Here is a 17548-nt window from a genome sequence, read left to right on the forward strand (position 1 = left end):
GCTCTTGGCTTGCTAGCTTGCTGTTTGTGCCTGACTTCACTTGCAGGGGGTGCATTCGCCCATGTAGCCCACAGTCATGTGGACTCCACACAGTGAACTAACGGACTTTAATAAACCTGATGCTGGACTGGACCCTGGGTGAACATGAAACAGAAGCTCTGGACACTGGCTTTGCTTTTGGCTTTGCTGTACCTCTTTCAGGACTGGCTTAAGGGGAGCGCAACTTTACAACCCAAGAAATGTAACTACACACCATTCTCCCATGTGAGTCTTAGAAAATTCTTTCTCTGAAGCTATCGCCAGACCCACCCCACACCCACTAGAGTCAGGGAAATCGGACCCCCTGATTTCTCTGGTAACACAAAGCCCCCTTTTCGCTGACTTCTCAGTGAGCTAAAACAGCCTAGCCTAAGCTCTTGTTACTTCTTCTGTGCACCTTCCTTATTTCACTGTCCTAAGTATATTTTTGCTGCAGCCAAAATATTCTTACTTACTTTGCTACACTTTGTCTCTTGATTGAAATCTTTCCTTCAAGAAGCCAAGAACTAAGGTCTCCTCATCTCACCGGTAACACTTCTACAAATTATTTCTTCTACCTCTGTGATTTTCCAAATAAATGATCCCTTATAGTTGGAGTCTTGGCTCTGAATTCTTTCCTAGTCAGAACTCAAATGCTGAGTTTGCTGAACCCAAGTTCTGTCTGACCCCATTGGTCTAACACCTGGTGCTGTTCCCACCACTCAGAACACAACCTTCTCAACAGAAACTGAAAACACATTGAATAAAATTCAACATCTGTCTTCCTTAAAAAATTAGAAACTAGGCCCTAACCGGTTTGGCTCAGTGGATAGAGCGTCGGCCTGCGGACTGAAAGGTCCCAGGTTCGATTCCTGTCAAGGGCATGTACCTTGGTTGCGGGCACATCCCCAGTAGGGGGTGTGCAGGAGGCAGTTGATCGATGTTTCTCTCTCATTGATGTTTCTAACTCTCTATCCCTCTCCCTTCCTCTCTGTAAAAAATCAATAAAATATATTTTTTTTAAAAACTTAGAAACTAGGAATAGAAGGAACTGCCTTATGATAAGGATTATCTAATAGAAACATAAGCAAGCAACCCTCTTACTAAATGGTGAAACACTAAGTTTTCTTTTTTTTTAATAAGAGAAAATTTATTTAGAAAGTCACAGAGGTATAAGTGAGTAGTAGAAGAAATGGGCTCAGAAAACAAGTTATAGAGGCAGAAGAAGGGGTCCTTGGAGCTTTAGGAGAGTGAAGAGTAAAGATAACATAGTTGGGAAGGTGGGAGGGAGGGAAAAGGTGCCAGCATGCTCCAATGGCAAAATATTAGAAAGAGCCTAAATAACCAAAAACATATAGGGAAATTTAAAAAGCTATGAATGTGCATATAATGGACCACTGTGAAGCCATCAAAGTATATCACAATTTTCTGTTAAAAAAAAGCAACAATAAAAAACTGTAAGGCATCCCAAACATAACAATCTATAAAGCAGTAAACCTTTTATTTTTAATTTATTGATTTTAGAGAGTGAGAGAAAAGGGGCCTTGAGAGAGAGACAGACAGAGAAAGAGACAGACATCCATTTGTCCTACTTATTTCTGCATTCACTGGTTAATTCTTGCATATGCCCTGACCAGGGACTGAATCCACAACTTTGGTACATCAGGATGATGCCCTAACCAACTGAGCTACCCAGCCAGGGCAAATCTTTTATTCTTTTGCTTGCATGTTTTCCATTACTTTTCTTCTAGAAAAAAATATGAAATGAAAAAATATATATGAATTTCAAATTAAATCCAAAATAGTTCTATTTGCTTTATTAAATCACTATCAATATTACTGAAATTATAGTATAATTATTACTGCCACTAAAAACTTCCTAAAAATGAGGGGGAATAAGTCTTCCAATGGGCAGCCCCCTAAATTTCTAATCCCAGACAAAAAAGTTGGAAAGGAATACCAAATCTGGGCAGCTGTTTCTAACTGTAAATGATTCTCATTTTTAACAATTACATATTTTTAAAAATTTTTTTATTGATTTCAGAAAGGAAGGGAGAAGGAGAGATAGACCGAAACATCAATGATGAGAGAGAATCATCAATCAGCTGATTCTTGCACGCCCCAACTGGGGACCAAGCCCACAACCCGGGCATATGCCCTTGACCGCAATCGAACCCAGGACCCCCTTCAGTTCGCAGGCCGATGCTCTATCCACTGAGCCAAACCAGCTAGGGAAAATTGGTTCTCATTTTAAAGGAAATAACTGACTTAATCAATTATTTTTACTAAAGAAAGAACTTTTTTTTTCCCATAAAGACCACAGATCCACAGATTAACTAACCAAATAAAAAACTGTCGCCCTAGCCAGTTTTGCTCAGTGATTAGAGCATGGGCCCAAGGACTGAAGGGTCTCGGGTTCAATTCCCGGTCAAGGGCACATACCTCGGTTGCAGGTTCCCCAACCCCAGTAGGGGTGCATGCAGGAGGCAACCATTGATGTCTCTCTCTCTCTCTTTCCTCCCTCCCTTCCACTCTCTCTAGAAATCAATGGAAAAAATATCCTCAGGGGAGGATTCAAAACAAAACAAAACTGAACATTTTAGTGATTTATCATTTGCATTCCTAGTCTACCTCTAGCTGGGGCCAGTTCCTGGATCATTCTTACAGCAGCTGAAAATAAACACAGGAAGACAGTGGTCACTAAGTTCAGGATTGCTTCACTTCGTTTTTTATAAATAATTTACAGTATACCTAAGTCTAATTGATTCCTATTCACATTTCTTCATTGTCTCCAATTATCTGCTCTATTTCCATGGACCAAACTTTTTTAAAAATTAGTTTTACTTTCTTTTTTTTGTTTGTTTTGTTTTTGTTAATCCTCACCTGAGGATATTTCCTCAATTGTTTTTTAGAGTGGAAAGGAGAAAAGAAGGGGGAAAGAGAGAGAGAAACATTGATATGAGAGAGACACATCGATTTAGTTGCCTCCCTCGCATCCCAACCCGGCTGGGGAACGAACCTGCAATCCAGGTACGTGCCCTTGACCAGGAATTGAATCCAAGACCCCTTAGTGCATGAGGCGATGCTGTAATCACTGAACTTCATCGGCCAGGGCTACTTTTATTTGGTTTTGATTTCTAAAGCTTTCCTTCAAAAAGTCAAATAAACTATAGGGTATTTTAATATCTCTAAAATTTTTCCTGATTCCCTGTGCAGGGCTTAGCTATAAGAAACTTTATGTTCCACACTTCCTAATAAATAAAACATGACATACAATTCCTAAGTCCATATATTCATAGTCATAAGACAACTCTGCCATTCCCTCATGTCAATGTTAAGAAATGTTCAAACCTAAAGAGAATTGTTGTGAGTTTATTTGAACCAAACTGTCAACAAATACTGGGAAGCAGAATCTCAACGAATTGAGATAATGTTCCAGAGAATGGCTGTTTTGCACCTTATTTTATACATGTTAATCAAAAAAGCAGATGCAAGTGGGTTACATGAAATCCATTGGTGAGAGATTAGGGAAGTGGGAGAAAGCAAAGTGGGGAAACCTCCAGGATTGGATGAAAAGTAAAATGATAGGTACATCATTTATATAAGTGGGTACAGGACAGTTAACAGTCAACAATTAACTCAATACAATGAGGAAATCTGTGGTCTCCACAGAGCAGTGCCTATGTTTTGAGGGGTCCAGGAAAAGGAAAATTACGTTGACATTCCAAGGTATGTTATTGTAAATGCAAAAAGACAATAAACAGGCTCAGTCAAGGCAAAAATTGCCCTTTGTCAGGGAAGATGCTGGCCTAGGACATGACTGCCTGCCATAAACTGCTTTTAGTTAAAAAGTTTTAATTTCAGACTATCCTTTGTGGTTATTTAAGGTGTCTGAGTTTGTAAGGCCTCCATGCAGGCCTTCTCTGAGCTTGTCAGGTTAGCATGTGGCCTCTTCATCCACACTTATTAAGTCTTCATTACCAATACACTAAATAACAAGTCCCTTCAGCGAGGACACAGTAAATGTAATTTGCTGATGAAAGATAAATCATTATTAGGATTACTACCCCTTCCTGTCACATGAGGTTACAGAGAGAAGATTACCATTTATGAACCAAGAAGTCCTGACTAGATAAAAATCTACCAGAGCCTTGATTTTGAACTTGCCAGCCTCCAGACTCTGAGAAATAAATTTTTGTTGTTTATAAGCCACCTAGTATTTCATTATAGCAGGACTAAGACATCTTCCCTCACCATTCATTCTAAAGTAGCTACCTAGGCCTGGCCCGTGTTGCTCAGTTGATTTAGCGTCTTCCAGTGAACACAAATGTCGCTGATTCAATTCCAATCAACACAAGTTGCAGATCCCATTCCCAGTTCCAGGCTGGAGACAGCCAATCAGTGTTTCTTTCTGACAACAATGTTTCTCTCTCCCTCTCCCTCCTCTCTCTCTAAAATCCATTAAACAATATTTTTAAAAATTAGCCCTGGCCAGTGTGCTCAGTGGTTAGAGTGTCGGCCTACACTCCACAGGATCTCAGGTTCAATTCCCGGTCACAAGCACATACTGGGTTGCAGGTTCCTTCCACAACCGGTCGGGGCACATGGAAGGCAACCAATCGATGTATCACTGCCACATCCATGTTTCTCTCTCTTCTCTCTCTCTTTCTCTCACCCTCCCTCCTCCCCTCCCTTCTACTCTCTCTAAGAATCAATGGAAAATATTTCCTCACTCCTCTCATGAGGATTTAAAAAAAATTTTTGCTAAGGCAAAAATAAAGGCCAGATAACCATGAAGAAAGGCCTAACACCATCCTCCTGATGAGACCAAATGGGAATGGTTCTGAAATTCCAGACTCTTCCATCCATTACATCTATGTGGACAAAAGGGACCACATGCTAACCTGACTAGCTCAGGGGAAGGCCCAAGTGACAGCCTTGAAAACTATGAGACCTAAAGTAACCACAAAGGATGGTCTGAAATTAAACCATTTTTAAGTAAAAAAGTTTATGGTGGGTAGAAATTTTCCTAGACCAGTATCTTCCCTGACAAAGGTCAATATTTACGGTAACTGAGCCTGTCTATTATCTTTTTGCATCTACAATAACACATCATTAGAATATCAAAGTAATTTTACTTTTTCTAGACCCCTCAAAGCACAGTCACTGTTCTGTAGAGACCACAAGTCTCCTCATTGTTATGTTAACTACCCTGCACCCACCTAAGTAAAAGAAGCTTGTGTCCATCATTTTACTTTTAAAAAATATATATATTTTATTGATTTTTTTTACAGAGAGGAAGGGAGAGGGATAGAGAGCCAGAAACATCGAAGAGAGAGAAACATCAATTCAGCTGCCTCCTGCACACTGCCTCGCGGGAATGTGCCCGCAACCAAGGTACATGCCCCTGACCGGAATCAAACCTGGGACCCCTCAGTCCACAGGCCAACGCTCTACCCACTGAGCCAAACCAGTCAGGGCCATCATTTTACTTTTTTAAAAAAATTAAATGTTCATTGTTCAGATTATTACAGTTGTTCCTCTTTTTTCCCCCATAGCTCCCCTCTACCCGGTTCCAACCCCACCCTTTGCCCTTACCCCACCACCCACTGTCCTGATCCATAGGTGTACGATTTTTGTCCAGTTTCTTCCCACACCCCTCCGAGAATACTCAGTCCTTTCCCCCCTGAGAATAGTCAGTCCACTCCCTTTCTATGCCCCTGATTCTATTATATTCATCAGTTTATTCTGTTCATCAGATTATTTATTCACTTGACTTTTAGATTCACTTGTTGATAGATGTGTACTTGTTGTTCATAATTTGTATCTTTACCTTTTTCTTCTTCCTCCTCTTCTTAAAGGATACCTTTCAGCATTTCATATAATACTGGTTTGGTGATGATGAACTCCTTTAGCTTTTTCTTACCTCCTTAGCTCTTTATCTGACCTTCAATTCTGAATAAAGTAATCTTGGTTGTAGGTTCTAGCTATTCATCACCTTAAATATTCTTGCCACTCCGTTCTGGCCTGCATAGTTTCTGTTGAGAAATCAGCTGACAGTCGTATGGGTACTCCCTTGTAGGTAACACTGCTTTTCTCTTGCCACTTTTAAGATTCTCTCTTTGTCTTTTGCTCTTGGCATTTTAATTATGATGTGTCTTGGTGTGGTCCTCTTTGGATTCCTTTTGTTTGGGGTTCTCTGTGCTTCCTGGACTAGTAAGTCTATTTCTTTCACCAGATAGGGGAAGTTTTCTGTCATTATTTCTTCAAATAGGTTTTCAATATCTTGCTCTCTCATATCCTTCTGGCACCCCCATAATTCGGATGTTGGTACACTTGAAGTTGTCCCAGAGGCTCCTTACACTATCTTCATATTTTTGGATTCTTTTTTCTTTTTGTTTTTCCGGTTGGGTGTTTTTTGCTTCTTTGCATTTCAAATCTTTGACTTGATTCTTGCGATCCTCTAGTTTGCTGTTAGAACTCTGTATAATATTCTTTATTTCAGTCAGTGTATGCTTAATTTCTAGTTGGTCCTTTTTCATATCCTCGAGGGTCTCACTAGATTTTTTGAGGGTCTCACTACGTTTATCAGCGGTTTCTAGAAAATTCTTGAAAAACCTTATAAGTGTGGTTTTGAACTCTATATCCAGTAGTTTGCTTTGCTCCATTTCTGTCATTTGTGACCTGTTTCTTTGTCTCCACATTTTTTATGCTTACCTGTGTTGATAGAGTGGCTTTGTGTGCTAGGTGTCCTATAGGGCCCAGTGGCTCAGCCTCCCCAATCACCTTTGTATGTCCACCAAGAGGTGGACACTCTTGGTGCACTCCCTTGTGGGCTTTGTGCACAGTCTTATTGTAGTTAAGCCTTGATTGTTGTAGGTATCACTGGGAGGAATTGACCTCCAGGCCAATTGGCTGTGAGAATCAGCTGTGTCTGCAGTGGGAGAACTTCTGTGCTGGAGATACCCTTCTGGGGCAAGACTTGCTTCAGTGGAGCTTTGGTGCTCACTGAGTCTGCCCCCTGAGTGTGTCCCTCATGGATCTGAGGAGTTGTAATCTGGATGGTCCCACTCTGACCACTGGGTACACTGGCACTTGGATCTCTAAGGAGGTGATAATTTAGCCTCTGCCTGAGTCTACCCAGCAGGAGCTATGGAGAGGTCTGCTGATTCCTCTTCTTTGTTTGGGGTTTGGAGTTGCCCAGATGAGGCCCAGCTGTAAAGCAATGCAAGCTGCTGTGGGGCCTTGGGCCTTCTTTTGGATGTTCTGGGTTTCTCTAATCCAGCTGCAGCTTGTTAGGTAATTTTAGATTGCAAAGGGCCAGACCAGTCATATGCAAAAACCTCTGCACACAGCTTGGGTGGGGCGGGGTCTCAGGGGATCAACAGGGCAGACCAAGCAGCTATGGCTGCTCCTCAGTCCTGCCCTAAGAGGCCCCAGGTCTCAGTGTCCCGTGGGAATCGCTGCAAGCCCCTCTGAGAGAAAGTCACCCTCGAGTTCCGACCGATGCCAGACAGTCCAGTTTCTCCCCGTATGAGTCTGAGTCCCCAGAGACTCGCCTGTAACTGGAGTTCAGAGCAGTTGGGAGCTTGAGACTCCCTCTCGATTGAAAAAGACAACCACGTCCTCAGTTGCCAGCCCTTTCCACGTGCGCCTCCATCCCTCTGCACTTTACTTCCGCACCTCCTCTGAGTCTCAGTGTGCTTTTCTCTTTCCTTCTAGTTGTAGAATTTCCACTCAGCCAGCCTTCCTGTGGTTCTGGATGATGTCCGTTTTGTCTTTTAGTTGTATTTTTGAAGTGGTTGTGCGAGGCAGCAATTTCCGGTGTTTACCTATGCCGCCATCTTGTTTTCTGTCCATCATTTTACTTTTTACTCAAACCCAGAAGTTTCCCACTTTACTTTCTCCCACCTCCCTAAACTCTCACCAGTGGATTTCATGTAACCCACCTACGTCTCCTCTTTTGGTTGTAATGCATAAAACAAGCTGCAAAATGCCATTCTCCTGGGCATCATCTCAATCCATTGTTGAGATTCTGCTTCTGGGCATTTGTCAACAGTCTGGCTCAAATAAACTCACAAAAACTCTTCACAGGTTTGAATGTTTCCTGCATTAACATCAAGCATTGTGCAAAAACCAAAATGAATAAAAAGCTGTTATTAAAGGATTAACATCACAATGGGAACTGAACAGTAGGAAATCCAAAGTAGGGCTGACCAAATGAAGCTTCCCTTATGAGTCCAACATAGCTCAACACTAAAGGGCCAGTGTTAACTGAGCTATTAAACATGAAAAGCTCCTCAGAGTTAATGACTTCCTACCTGCAGAAGTGAAGGCTAGGGTTTATCAGCACTCCACCAGCTAAATGTGAAAGCCCCAGACCAGAAATAGCCAGTCTCCAATACCTGACCAACAAAAAATGTTCTATTCCTTTTAAAATGCTATTTCTGTTTTCCCTGACTTCTGGTTTCCTTCCATATGTAAGAGAGCATTGGTCACATATAACAGTAAAGAAGGCAATTCAATCCATTCACTTGTTAGAGCAAGACTTTGCCCCTCCCAGTTCACATAGGCCAAAGAGTGTGGTCCAGCAAGAAATAATAATAGTAGCAACCATTTGCGAAGCATTTAACATGTACCAAAGAAGGAACTATACATACATCATACTCTTCAGCCTTGGCAAGCAAAGTATTATTAACCACATAAATCAAAGCACACAGAACCCAATACACAGGTTGCCCAAGGTCACTCAACTAATAAATGGCAGACCTGCAGTTTCAAGGTTTGAACCCAAGTCTTTCCACTCCACTAAGTGATCTTGAGAAACATAAGACACATATCATTCATCTTAACAGATGAATGGCAAGAGGGAAAATATTTACCAGATTATCTTCTGTACTTTTTTAAAAATATGTTTTTATTGATTTTAGAGAGAGAGAGGATGGGAAAGGGAAAGAGAAACATCAATGTGAGAGCAAAACATCAATGGGCTGCCTCCTGTACACCGCCTACTGGGGATGGAGCCCCCAACCCAAGCACGTGTCCTAACCAGGAATCTAACCTGCGACCTTTTGGTGCACGGGACGACACTCAACCAACTGAGCAATACTGGCAGAAGTACTTCTGTACTTTTTTCAGTTTAAATAATGCGACTATATTATCTACTAAAAAAAAAAAAGTATTGATTTCATAGTCATATATATATGTATAAATAACAGGGATATCTGAACATAATGCTTTAAAAGTAGTACATATTGTAAACCATGCCACCAAATGATGTTTGTTGGTAGTCTTCATAACAGAGTCAGAGACCTTTACAAAGCGGTAAAGGGTAATAACTGTTTTTAGGAACCCCCAGCCCTAAAGAGCGCATGCTCCCAGGCATTGCAGGAATTGTGTCACACTTGGTTTCCTGCTGGAGGCATTAGCCAATAGCATGTTTACTAAACTCACGCTAATATCTCTCCTCTCAGACTTCAAAACCATTCTCCAGCCCTAGCTGGTTTTGCTCATGGATAGAGTGTAGGCCTGCAGACTGAAGGGTTCTGGGTTGGATTCCGGTCAAGGGCACATGCCCAGGTTGCAGGCTTAATTCCCCGTAGGGGGCATGCAGGAGGCAGCTGGTCAATGATTCTCTCTTATCATTGATGTTTCTATCTCTCCCCTCTCCCTTCCTCTCTGAAAGCAATAAAAATATTTTTATAAAAAATAAAAATCGCTTTCTGCACTACCCAGGGAGGGCTCCATACGGCGTTGTTCTCGGTTCCCACGTAACTTAAAGGGAAACTTTTCACAATGTCCGGAGCCCTTGATGTCCTGCAAATGAAGGAGGAGGATGTCCTCAAGTTCCTTGCAGCAGGAACCCACTTAGGTGGCACCAACCTTGACTTCCAAATGGAACAGTACATCTACAAAAGGAAAAGTGATGGCATCTACATCATCAATCTAAAGAGAACCTGGGAGAAGCTTCTGCTGGCAGCTCGTGCCATTGTTGCCATCAAAAACCCAGCTGACGTCAGTGTCATATCGTCCAGGAATACTGGCCAGTCAGCTGTGCTGACATTTGCTGCTGCCACTGGAGCCACTCCTATTGCCGGCCGCTTCACTCCTGGAACCTTCACCATCCAGATGCAGGCAGCCTTCCGGGAGCCAAGACTTCTGGTGGTTACTGATCCCAGGGCTGACCACCAGCCTCTCACAGAGGCGTCTTACGTTAACCTGCCCACCATTGCTCTGTGTAACACAGACTCTCTGCTGCGCTATGTGGACATCGCCATCCCTTGCAACAACAAGGGGGCTCACTCAGTGGGTCTGATGTGGTGGATGCTGGCCCGGGAAGCACTCCGCATGCGTGGCACTATCTCCCGTGAACACCCGTGGGAAGCCATGCCTGATCTTTACTTCTACAGAGATCCTGAAGAGATTGAAAAGGAAAAGCAGGCCGCTGCTGAAAAGGCTGTGACCAAGGAGGAATTTCAGGGTGAATGGACTGCTCCTGCTCCTGAGTTCACTGCTGCTCAGCCTGAGGTTACAGACTGGTCTGAAGGCGTGCAGGTGCCCTCTGTACCCATTCAGCAGTTTCCTACTGAAGACTGGAGGGCTCAGCCTGCCACTGAAGACTGGTCTGCAGCCCCCACTGCTCAGGCTACTGAATGGGTAGGAACAACCACTGAGTGGTCCTAAGCTGTTCTTCCACAAATTCTTAACAGAACGGAAATAAGGTTGATGGAAAATAAACAGTTTCTAAAAGTCGAAAAAATAAAATAAAATAAATAAAAATCACATGCCATTCAATGTGTAAAGAAATAAATAAATAAATAACCACTCTCCAGACAAAGGTTATCAAAGAGAATGGAGGCACTAGCCTCAGTGATTAGAGCATCCGCCCTTGGACTGAAGGGTTGTGGGTTCAATTCTGGTCACGGGCACTGACCTCGGTTGCAGGCTCAATCCCTGGCCCCGGTTGGGGCTGGTGCAGGAGGCAACCAATGGGTGTGTCTCTCACACATCCATGTTTCTCTCTGTGTCTCTCCCCTTCCTTTCCACTCTCTCTAAAAATCAATTGGGGGGGGGGGGGGGTGGGGAGGATGAATTCCCAGAGACAAGGGAGGAAATAATTTAACAAGAAAATAAGGAAGTAAACATTTCTAAATTGTCATAGGAGAATATTCACGTCAAGAGGGTGAGAGGCAGAAAAATATAACACAGAATAGAAACAGAAGAAAAAAATACACACAGAGAAATGTGGAGGATAAACAGGAAGATCCTAACCATCAGCAAGAGCAAAGTCCTTCAGGTTCGAAGGAGACAAGGGGGAGTGGGGCAGGTAGTTGATTACTCTCCATAAGAACCTGAAGGTAGCTTGCCAACTGCTACCCATTCCAGCTGGTTAAATGAGGCTCAATCACACTACCAGAAGAAACTTGGAAAGTCTTCCTAGGGAGAAAAAAATCTAAAGGACTTGAAAAACTTGGGGGTGAGGGAGGCCTTTAATAACAATATTGACCTCTTCTTCCAATTGATAGCTGAGACTTTAGAGAAGAAGGGATGTGAATGGCTGTCAATAAACTGGAGCTGACCTGCCAGATCATGCTGGAACATTCCTCTTTCCCTTACTCCCAAACTGCACTTATTCCTAAATCACCCTATAGTGAAATCATCCTGGAAGTTTTTACTGCTTTCCAGCCAGGCACTCAGTATTATAAAAGTTTAGGTCTATCTGCTCCCATTAGACTATAAAATTGGGGAGATGCAGGAGCCAAGACTTCCATGCTCACAACTGTATACTCAACACCAAGCACAGTGCCTGGTTGCAAGCATTCTGATGAATGTATGAATGACAATAGGCTCTCAGCCTGCTAAGAGTGCTATTCACAGGGAGTAGGAAGAACATGTTTGTCTGAATACTTGCCAATCTGATTGATTACAAGAGCTTAAAACTGAAAAAAGAGGAAGAGGAGAAAAATTCCTAGATAAAACTAGGAAACAATATCAGAAATGACATAAGAAAAAAAGAATGGGAGAGGTGACTATTAAGTCACAAAAGAAAATATCTGTCAGAGGAACCAAGATGGCAGCATAAGGTAAACACCTGTACGTGCTGCCTGTCACAACCACAACAAAACTACAACTAAAAGACAAAACAGCTATCCTTCAGAACCACGGGAAAGCTGGCTGAGTGGAAGTTCTACAACTAGAAGGAAAGAAAAAAGCGCATTGAGACTGGGTAGGAGGTGCGGAGGCACGGAAGAGTGGAGGTATGGAGGCACGCGAAACGGGATGGCAACTGGGTGCGTTATTTTTTTCAGTTGGAAGGAAGATACAAGATCCCAACTGCTCTGAACTCCAGTGTCCAGCAAGACTCTGAGGACCCAGACTCCTACGGAGAGAAACTGGACTGTCTGGCATCAGGTCGGAAAGCAAGGGTGGCTTTCTCTCAGAGGTGCTCGCAGGGATCATTGTTACTGCTTGGGGGCATGGGATGTGGAGACAGCTGACTGGCAGCCATTGCTATTTGCTCCGCCCTGGTGATTCCCTGAGACCCCGCCCCACCCAATTTACAACCCCACCCAAACAGTGCGCAGAGGCTTTTGCATATGAATGGCCTGTCCTTTCCCAGCCTAACCTAACAAACTGCAGCTGGGTCAGGGAGTTCCAAAACTTCCAAACCCCAAAGAAAGAGGAGATTTCTGCAGATCTCGCTGTAGCTCCTGTGGGTGGTCTCAGGCAGTGGCTGACTTTGCACCTCCTTGGAGATCCAGGAGCCAGTGTACCCAGTGGTCAGTGTGAGACCACACCAGATTACAACTCTTCATATCCATAAGTGACACACTCAAGGGGCAGACTCAGTGAGCACCAAAGCCCCACTGAAGCAAGTACTGCCCCATAAGGGTGTCTCCAGCACAGCAGTTCTTCCATTATAGACACAGCTGGTCCTGACAGTCAATTGGCCTGGAGGTCAATTCCTCCCAGTGATAGTAACAGCAATCAAGGCTTAACTATAACAAGACTGTGCACCCAGCCCACAAAGGGGTGAACCAAGAGTGTCCACCTCAGGTGTTTGGGGAGGCTGAGCCACGGGGCCCTATAGGACACCTAGCACAGAAAGCCACTCTATCAACACAGGGAAAAGGCCAAAATGCGGAGACAAAGAAACATCACGAATGAAAGAAATGGAGGGAAGCAAACTATTGGATATAGAGTTCAAAACCACAGTTATAAGGTTACTCAAGAATCTTCTAGAGACCTCTGAGAAACTTAGTGAGACCTTTAAGGATCTTAATGAGAATGCCAAAAAAATGGAAAAGGACCAGTCAGAAATTAAGCATACACTGTCTGAAATAAAGAATAATATACAGAAATTCAACAGCAGACTAGAGGATCCCAAGAATCAAATCAAAGATTTGAAATACGAAGAAGCAAAAAACACCCAACTGGAAAAACAAAAAGAAAAAAGAATCCAAAAATATGAAGATAGTGTAAGGAGCCTCTGGGACAACTTCAAACATCCCAACATCCGAATTATGGGAGTGCCAGAAGGATATGAGAGAGCAAGAAATTGAAAACCTATTTGAAGAAAAAATGACAGAAAACTTCCCCTACCTGGTGAAAGAAATAAGACTTACAAGTCCAGGAAGCGCAGAGAACCCCAAACAAGAGGAATCCAAAGAGGACCATACCAAGACACATCATAATTAAAATGCCAAGGGCAAAAGACAAAGAGAGAATCTTAAAAGCACCAAGAGAAAAGCAGTGTTACCTACAAGGGAGTACCCATATGACTGTCAGCTGATTTCTCAACAGAAACTATGCAGGCCAGAAGGGAGTGGAAACAAATATTCAAGGTGATGAATAGCAAGAACCTACAACCAGGATTACTCTACCCAGCAAAGCTATCGTTTAGAATTGAAGGTCAGAGGGATGCAAGGATGGTACAATATCCGCAAATCAATAAACGTGATACATCACATAAACAAATTGAAAGAAAAAAACCACATGGTCATATCAATTGATGCAGAAAAAGCATTTGACAAAATTCAACACCCATTTTTGATAAAAGCTCTCAGCAAGGTGGGAGTAGAAGGATCATACCTCAACATAATAAAAGCCATATATGACAGGCCCACAGCCAACATCATACTCAATGGACAAAAACTAACACCATTTCCCCTAAGAACAGGAACAAGACAGGGATGCCCCCTCTCACCACTCCTGTTCAACATAGTACTGGAAGTGTTAGCCATTGCAATTCGGCAAGAAGAAGAAATAAAAGGCATCCAAATTGGAAAAGAGGAAGTAAAACTGTCCTTATTTGCAGACGACATGATATTATACATACAAAACCCTAGAGACTCCATCCAAAAGCTACTGGACTTAATACATGAATTTGGCAATGTAGCAGGATACAAAATTAACCCCAAGAAATCCGAGGCATTTCTATACACCAATAGTGAACTTTCAGAAAGAGAGATTATAAAAACAATCCCGTTTACCATCGCACCAAAAAAATTAAGCTACCTAGGAATAAACTTAACTAAAGAGGTAAAAGACCTCTACTCAGAAAACTACAGGACGTTGAAAAAAGATATAGAGGAAGACATAAACAGATGGAAGAACATACCGTGTTCATGGATTGGTAGAATCAACATCATTAAAATGTCCATACTACCCAAAGCAATCTATAAATTCAACGCACTTCCCATTAAAATACCAACGGCATACTTCAGAGATCTAGAACGAACTCTCCAAAAATTCATCTGGAATAAAAAAAGACCTCGAATAGCTGCAGCAATCCTGAAAAAGACCAAAGTAGGTGGGATCTCAATACCAGATATCAAGATGTATTACAAAGCCACTGTTCTCAAAACTGCCTGGTACTGGCACAAGAATAGGCATATAGATCAATGGAATAGAATAGAGAGCCCAGAAATCGGCCCGAACCAATATGCTCAATTAATATTTGACAAAGGAGGCAAGAACATACAATGGAGCCAAGATAGTCTCTTCAATAAATGGTGCTGGGAAAATTGGACAGATATATGCAAGAAAATGAAACTAGACCACCAACTTACACCATACACAAAAATAAACTCAAAATGGATAAAGGACTTAAATGTACGACAGGAAACTATAAAAATTCTAGAAGAATCCAAAGGCAACAAAATCTCAGACATATGCCGAAGCAATTTCTTCACTGATACAGCTCCTAGGGCACTTGAAACTAAAGAGAAAATGAACAAATGGGACTACATCAAAATAAAAAGCTTCTGCACAGCAAAAGAAACCATCAACAAAACAACGAGAAAACCCACTGTGTGGGAAAACATATTTGCCAATGTCATATCCGATAAGGGCCTAATCTCCAAAATTTATAGAGAACTCATACAACTTAACAAAAGGAAGATAAACAATCCAATCAAAAAATGGGCAAAGGACCTAAATAGACACCTTTCAAAAGAGGACATTCAGAAAGCCAAGAGACATATGAAAACATGCTCAAAGTCACTAATCATCCGAGAGATGCAAATCAAAACAACAATGAGGTACCATCTCACACCTGTCAGACTGGCTATCATCAACAAATCAACAAACGACAAGTGCTGGAGAGGATGTGGAGAAAAAGGAACACTTGTGCACTGCTGGTGGGAATGCAGACTGGTGCAGCCACTATGGAAGACAGTATGGAGTTTCCTCAAAAAACTACAAATGGAACTCCCATTTGACCCTGTGATCCCACTTCTAGGAATATATCCCAAGAAACCAGAAACACCAATCAGAAAGGATATATGCACCCCTATGTTCATAGCAGCACAATTCACCATAGCTAAGATCTGGAAACAGCCTAAGTGCCCATCAGTAGATGAATGGATTAGAAAACTGTGGTACATCTACACGATGGAATACTATGCTGCTCTAAAAAGGAAGGAACTCTTACCATTTGCAACGTCATGGATGGAACTGGAGAGCATTATGCTAAGTGAAATAAGCCAGTCAATGAAGGAAAAATACCACATGATCTCACTCATTCATGGATAATAGAGACCATTATAAACTTTTGAACAATAATAGATACAGAGGCAGAGCTGCCTCAAACAGATTGTCAAACTGCAGCAGGAAGGCCGGGGAGGGTTGCGGGGCAGGAGGTAGGGGGGTAAGAGATCAACTAAAGGACTTGTATGCATGCATAGAAGCATAACCAGTGGACATAAGACATTGGGGGATAGGGGAGGCTAGGGGACTGTCTAGGGCGGGGGGATAAAATGAACACATATGTAATACCCTTTGTAATACTTTAAGCAATAAAAAAAAAAAAAAAAAAAAAAAAAAAAAAAAGAATTGAAGGTCAGATAAAGAGCTTCACAAACAAGAAAAAGCTAAAGGAATTCATCAGCACCAAACCAGTATTATATGAAATGCTGAAGAGTATTCTCTAAGAAGAGGAAGAAGAAGAAAATGGCAAAGATAAAAATTATGAGAAACAAGGTGACAACAAATACATATCTATCAACAAGTGAATCTAAAAATCATGTGAATAAATAATCTGATAAACAGAATAAACTGGTGATTATAATAGAATCAGGGGCATAGAAAGGGAGTGGAGTGACAGTTCTCGGGGGAAGGGGGTTTGGGGGGTGCGGGAAGAGATTGGACAAAAATCGTACACCTACGGATGAGGACAGTGGCGGGGGGGTGGGGGTAAGGGAATGGGTTGGGGTGGGAACCGGTGGAGGGGAGCTATGGGGGTAAAAAAGAGGAACATCTGTAATAATCTGAACAATAAAGATCTGTTTTTTAAAAAAAAGAAAGGAAAATATCTGAGAATTAAGTTGCCAATATCTTAACTCGAGACAGCTACTATAAAAGAGATATCCAAGATAAATTAATTTAAAATTTATGAATTTTATAAAATAAGACACGATCCCTACCCATGAAAATCTGAGTTTAGTGGGTTTATAAGAGCAGCCAATGGATGGGCAAATCTCCTTCAAATCTTTTTTTTAAGGTTGTTTTTTTTTATTATTTTATGTACAAAGAGATAGCATTCTGTCATAAGGTAGATGTCTTGAACATGGGTCATTCATCGAAGTTCACTTAGTCCAACTTAATGAAGCCTATGTCCTTCGCTACTGACAGAAACACTGGAGGCACATGTTGAGGCCATACTTCCGGCTCAGACCATGGTGGTTTGAGCAGACGCGGCAAGAAGGAGAACCTTGGCCAAATTTCCTCGGATGGCTCCCGTAGAGTTGCTGGTGACCCATCTTGCTCACTCTGTAGCAACAAGGCAAAAGGCCAAATCTTAAAAGGGGAAGTGGAATAGCAGTGTGTCTCAAAATGACATTCCCCAGTGGAAATCTACAGACTGCACTAGATAATTTCTTAAAGAAAGAGAGTAATGATTCATGATACAGCTGTTGGAGTACCCTCAACCTGCTCCATAATGGAGAATGGATTGTTTTCTTGACTCAGATCCCAAAATTGGCCTGGTGATAAAGATGTTAGAGATAGGGAACTTCAAGCACCTCCTCAT

At 42.1% G+C, this 17548-nt stretch overlaps 2 protein-coding genes and 1 pseudogene across 4 annotated transcripts in view; 1 reads left to right on the top strand and 2 right to left on the bottom strand.

The window, feature by feature from the left end:
* Positions 1–17548, bottom strand: part of PTPN9 (protein tyrosine phosphatase non-receptor type 9) — a 191501-nt gene that overhangs the window by 129697 nt on the left and 44256 nt on the right. The window lies entirely within an intron of this gene.
* On the top strand, positions 9747–10767 carry LOC118676148 (40S ribosomal protein SA-like). The gene has a single exon (XM_036349584.1). The coding sequence runs from the start codon at positions 9814–9816 to the stop codon at positions 10699–10701; it is 888 nt and encodes a 295-aa protein (XP_036205477.1). The 5' UTR covers positions 9747–9813; the 3' UTR covers positions 10702–10767.
* LOC118676154 overlaps positions 16944–17548 on the bottom strand; it is a 44852-nt pseudogene continuing 44247 nt past the window's right edge.

This window comes from Myotis myotis, unplaced genomic scaffold (assembly GCF_014108235.1).
Source record: "Myotis myotis isolate mMyoMyo1 unplaced genomic scaffold, mMyoMyo1.p scaffold_m19_p_1, whole genome shotgun sequence".
In the NCBI taxonomy this organism is placed as follows: Eukaryota; Metazoa; Chordata; class Mammalia; order Chiroptera; family Vespertilionidae; genus Myotis; species Myotis myotis.

Coding starts and splice junctions, on each gene's coding strand:
- LOC118676148 (XM_036349584.1), top strand. CDS start 9,814: ATGTCCGGAGCCCTTGATGTCCTGCAAATGAAGGAGGAGGATGTCCTC.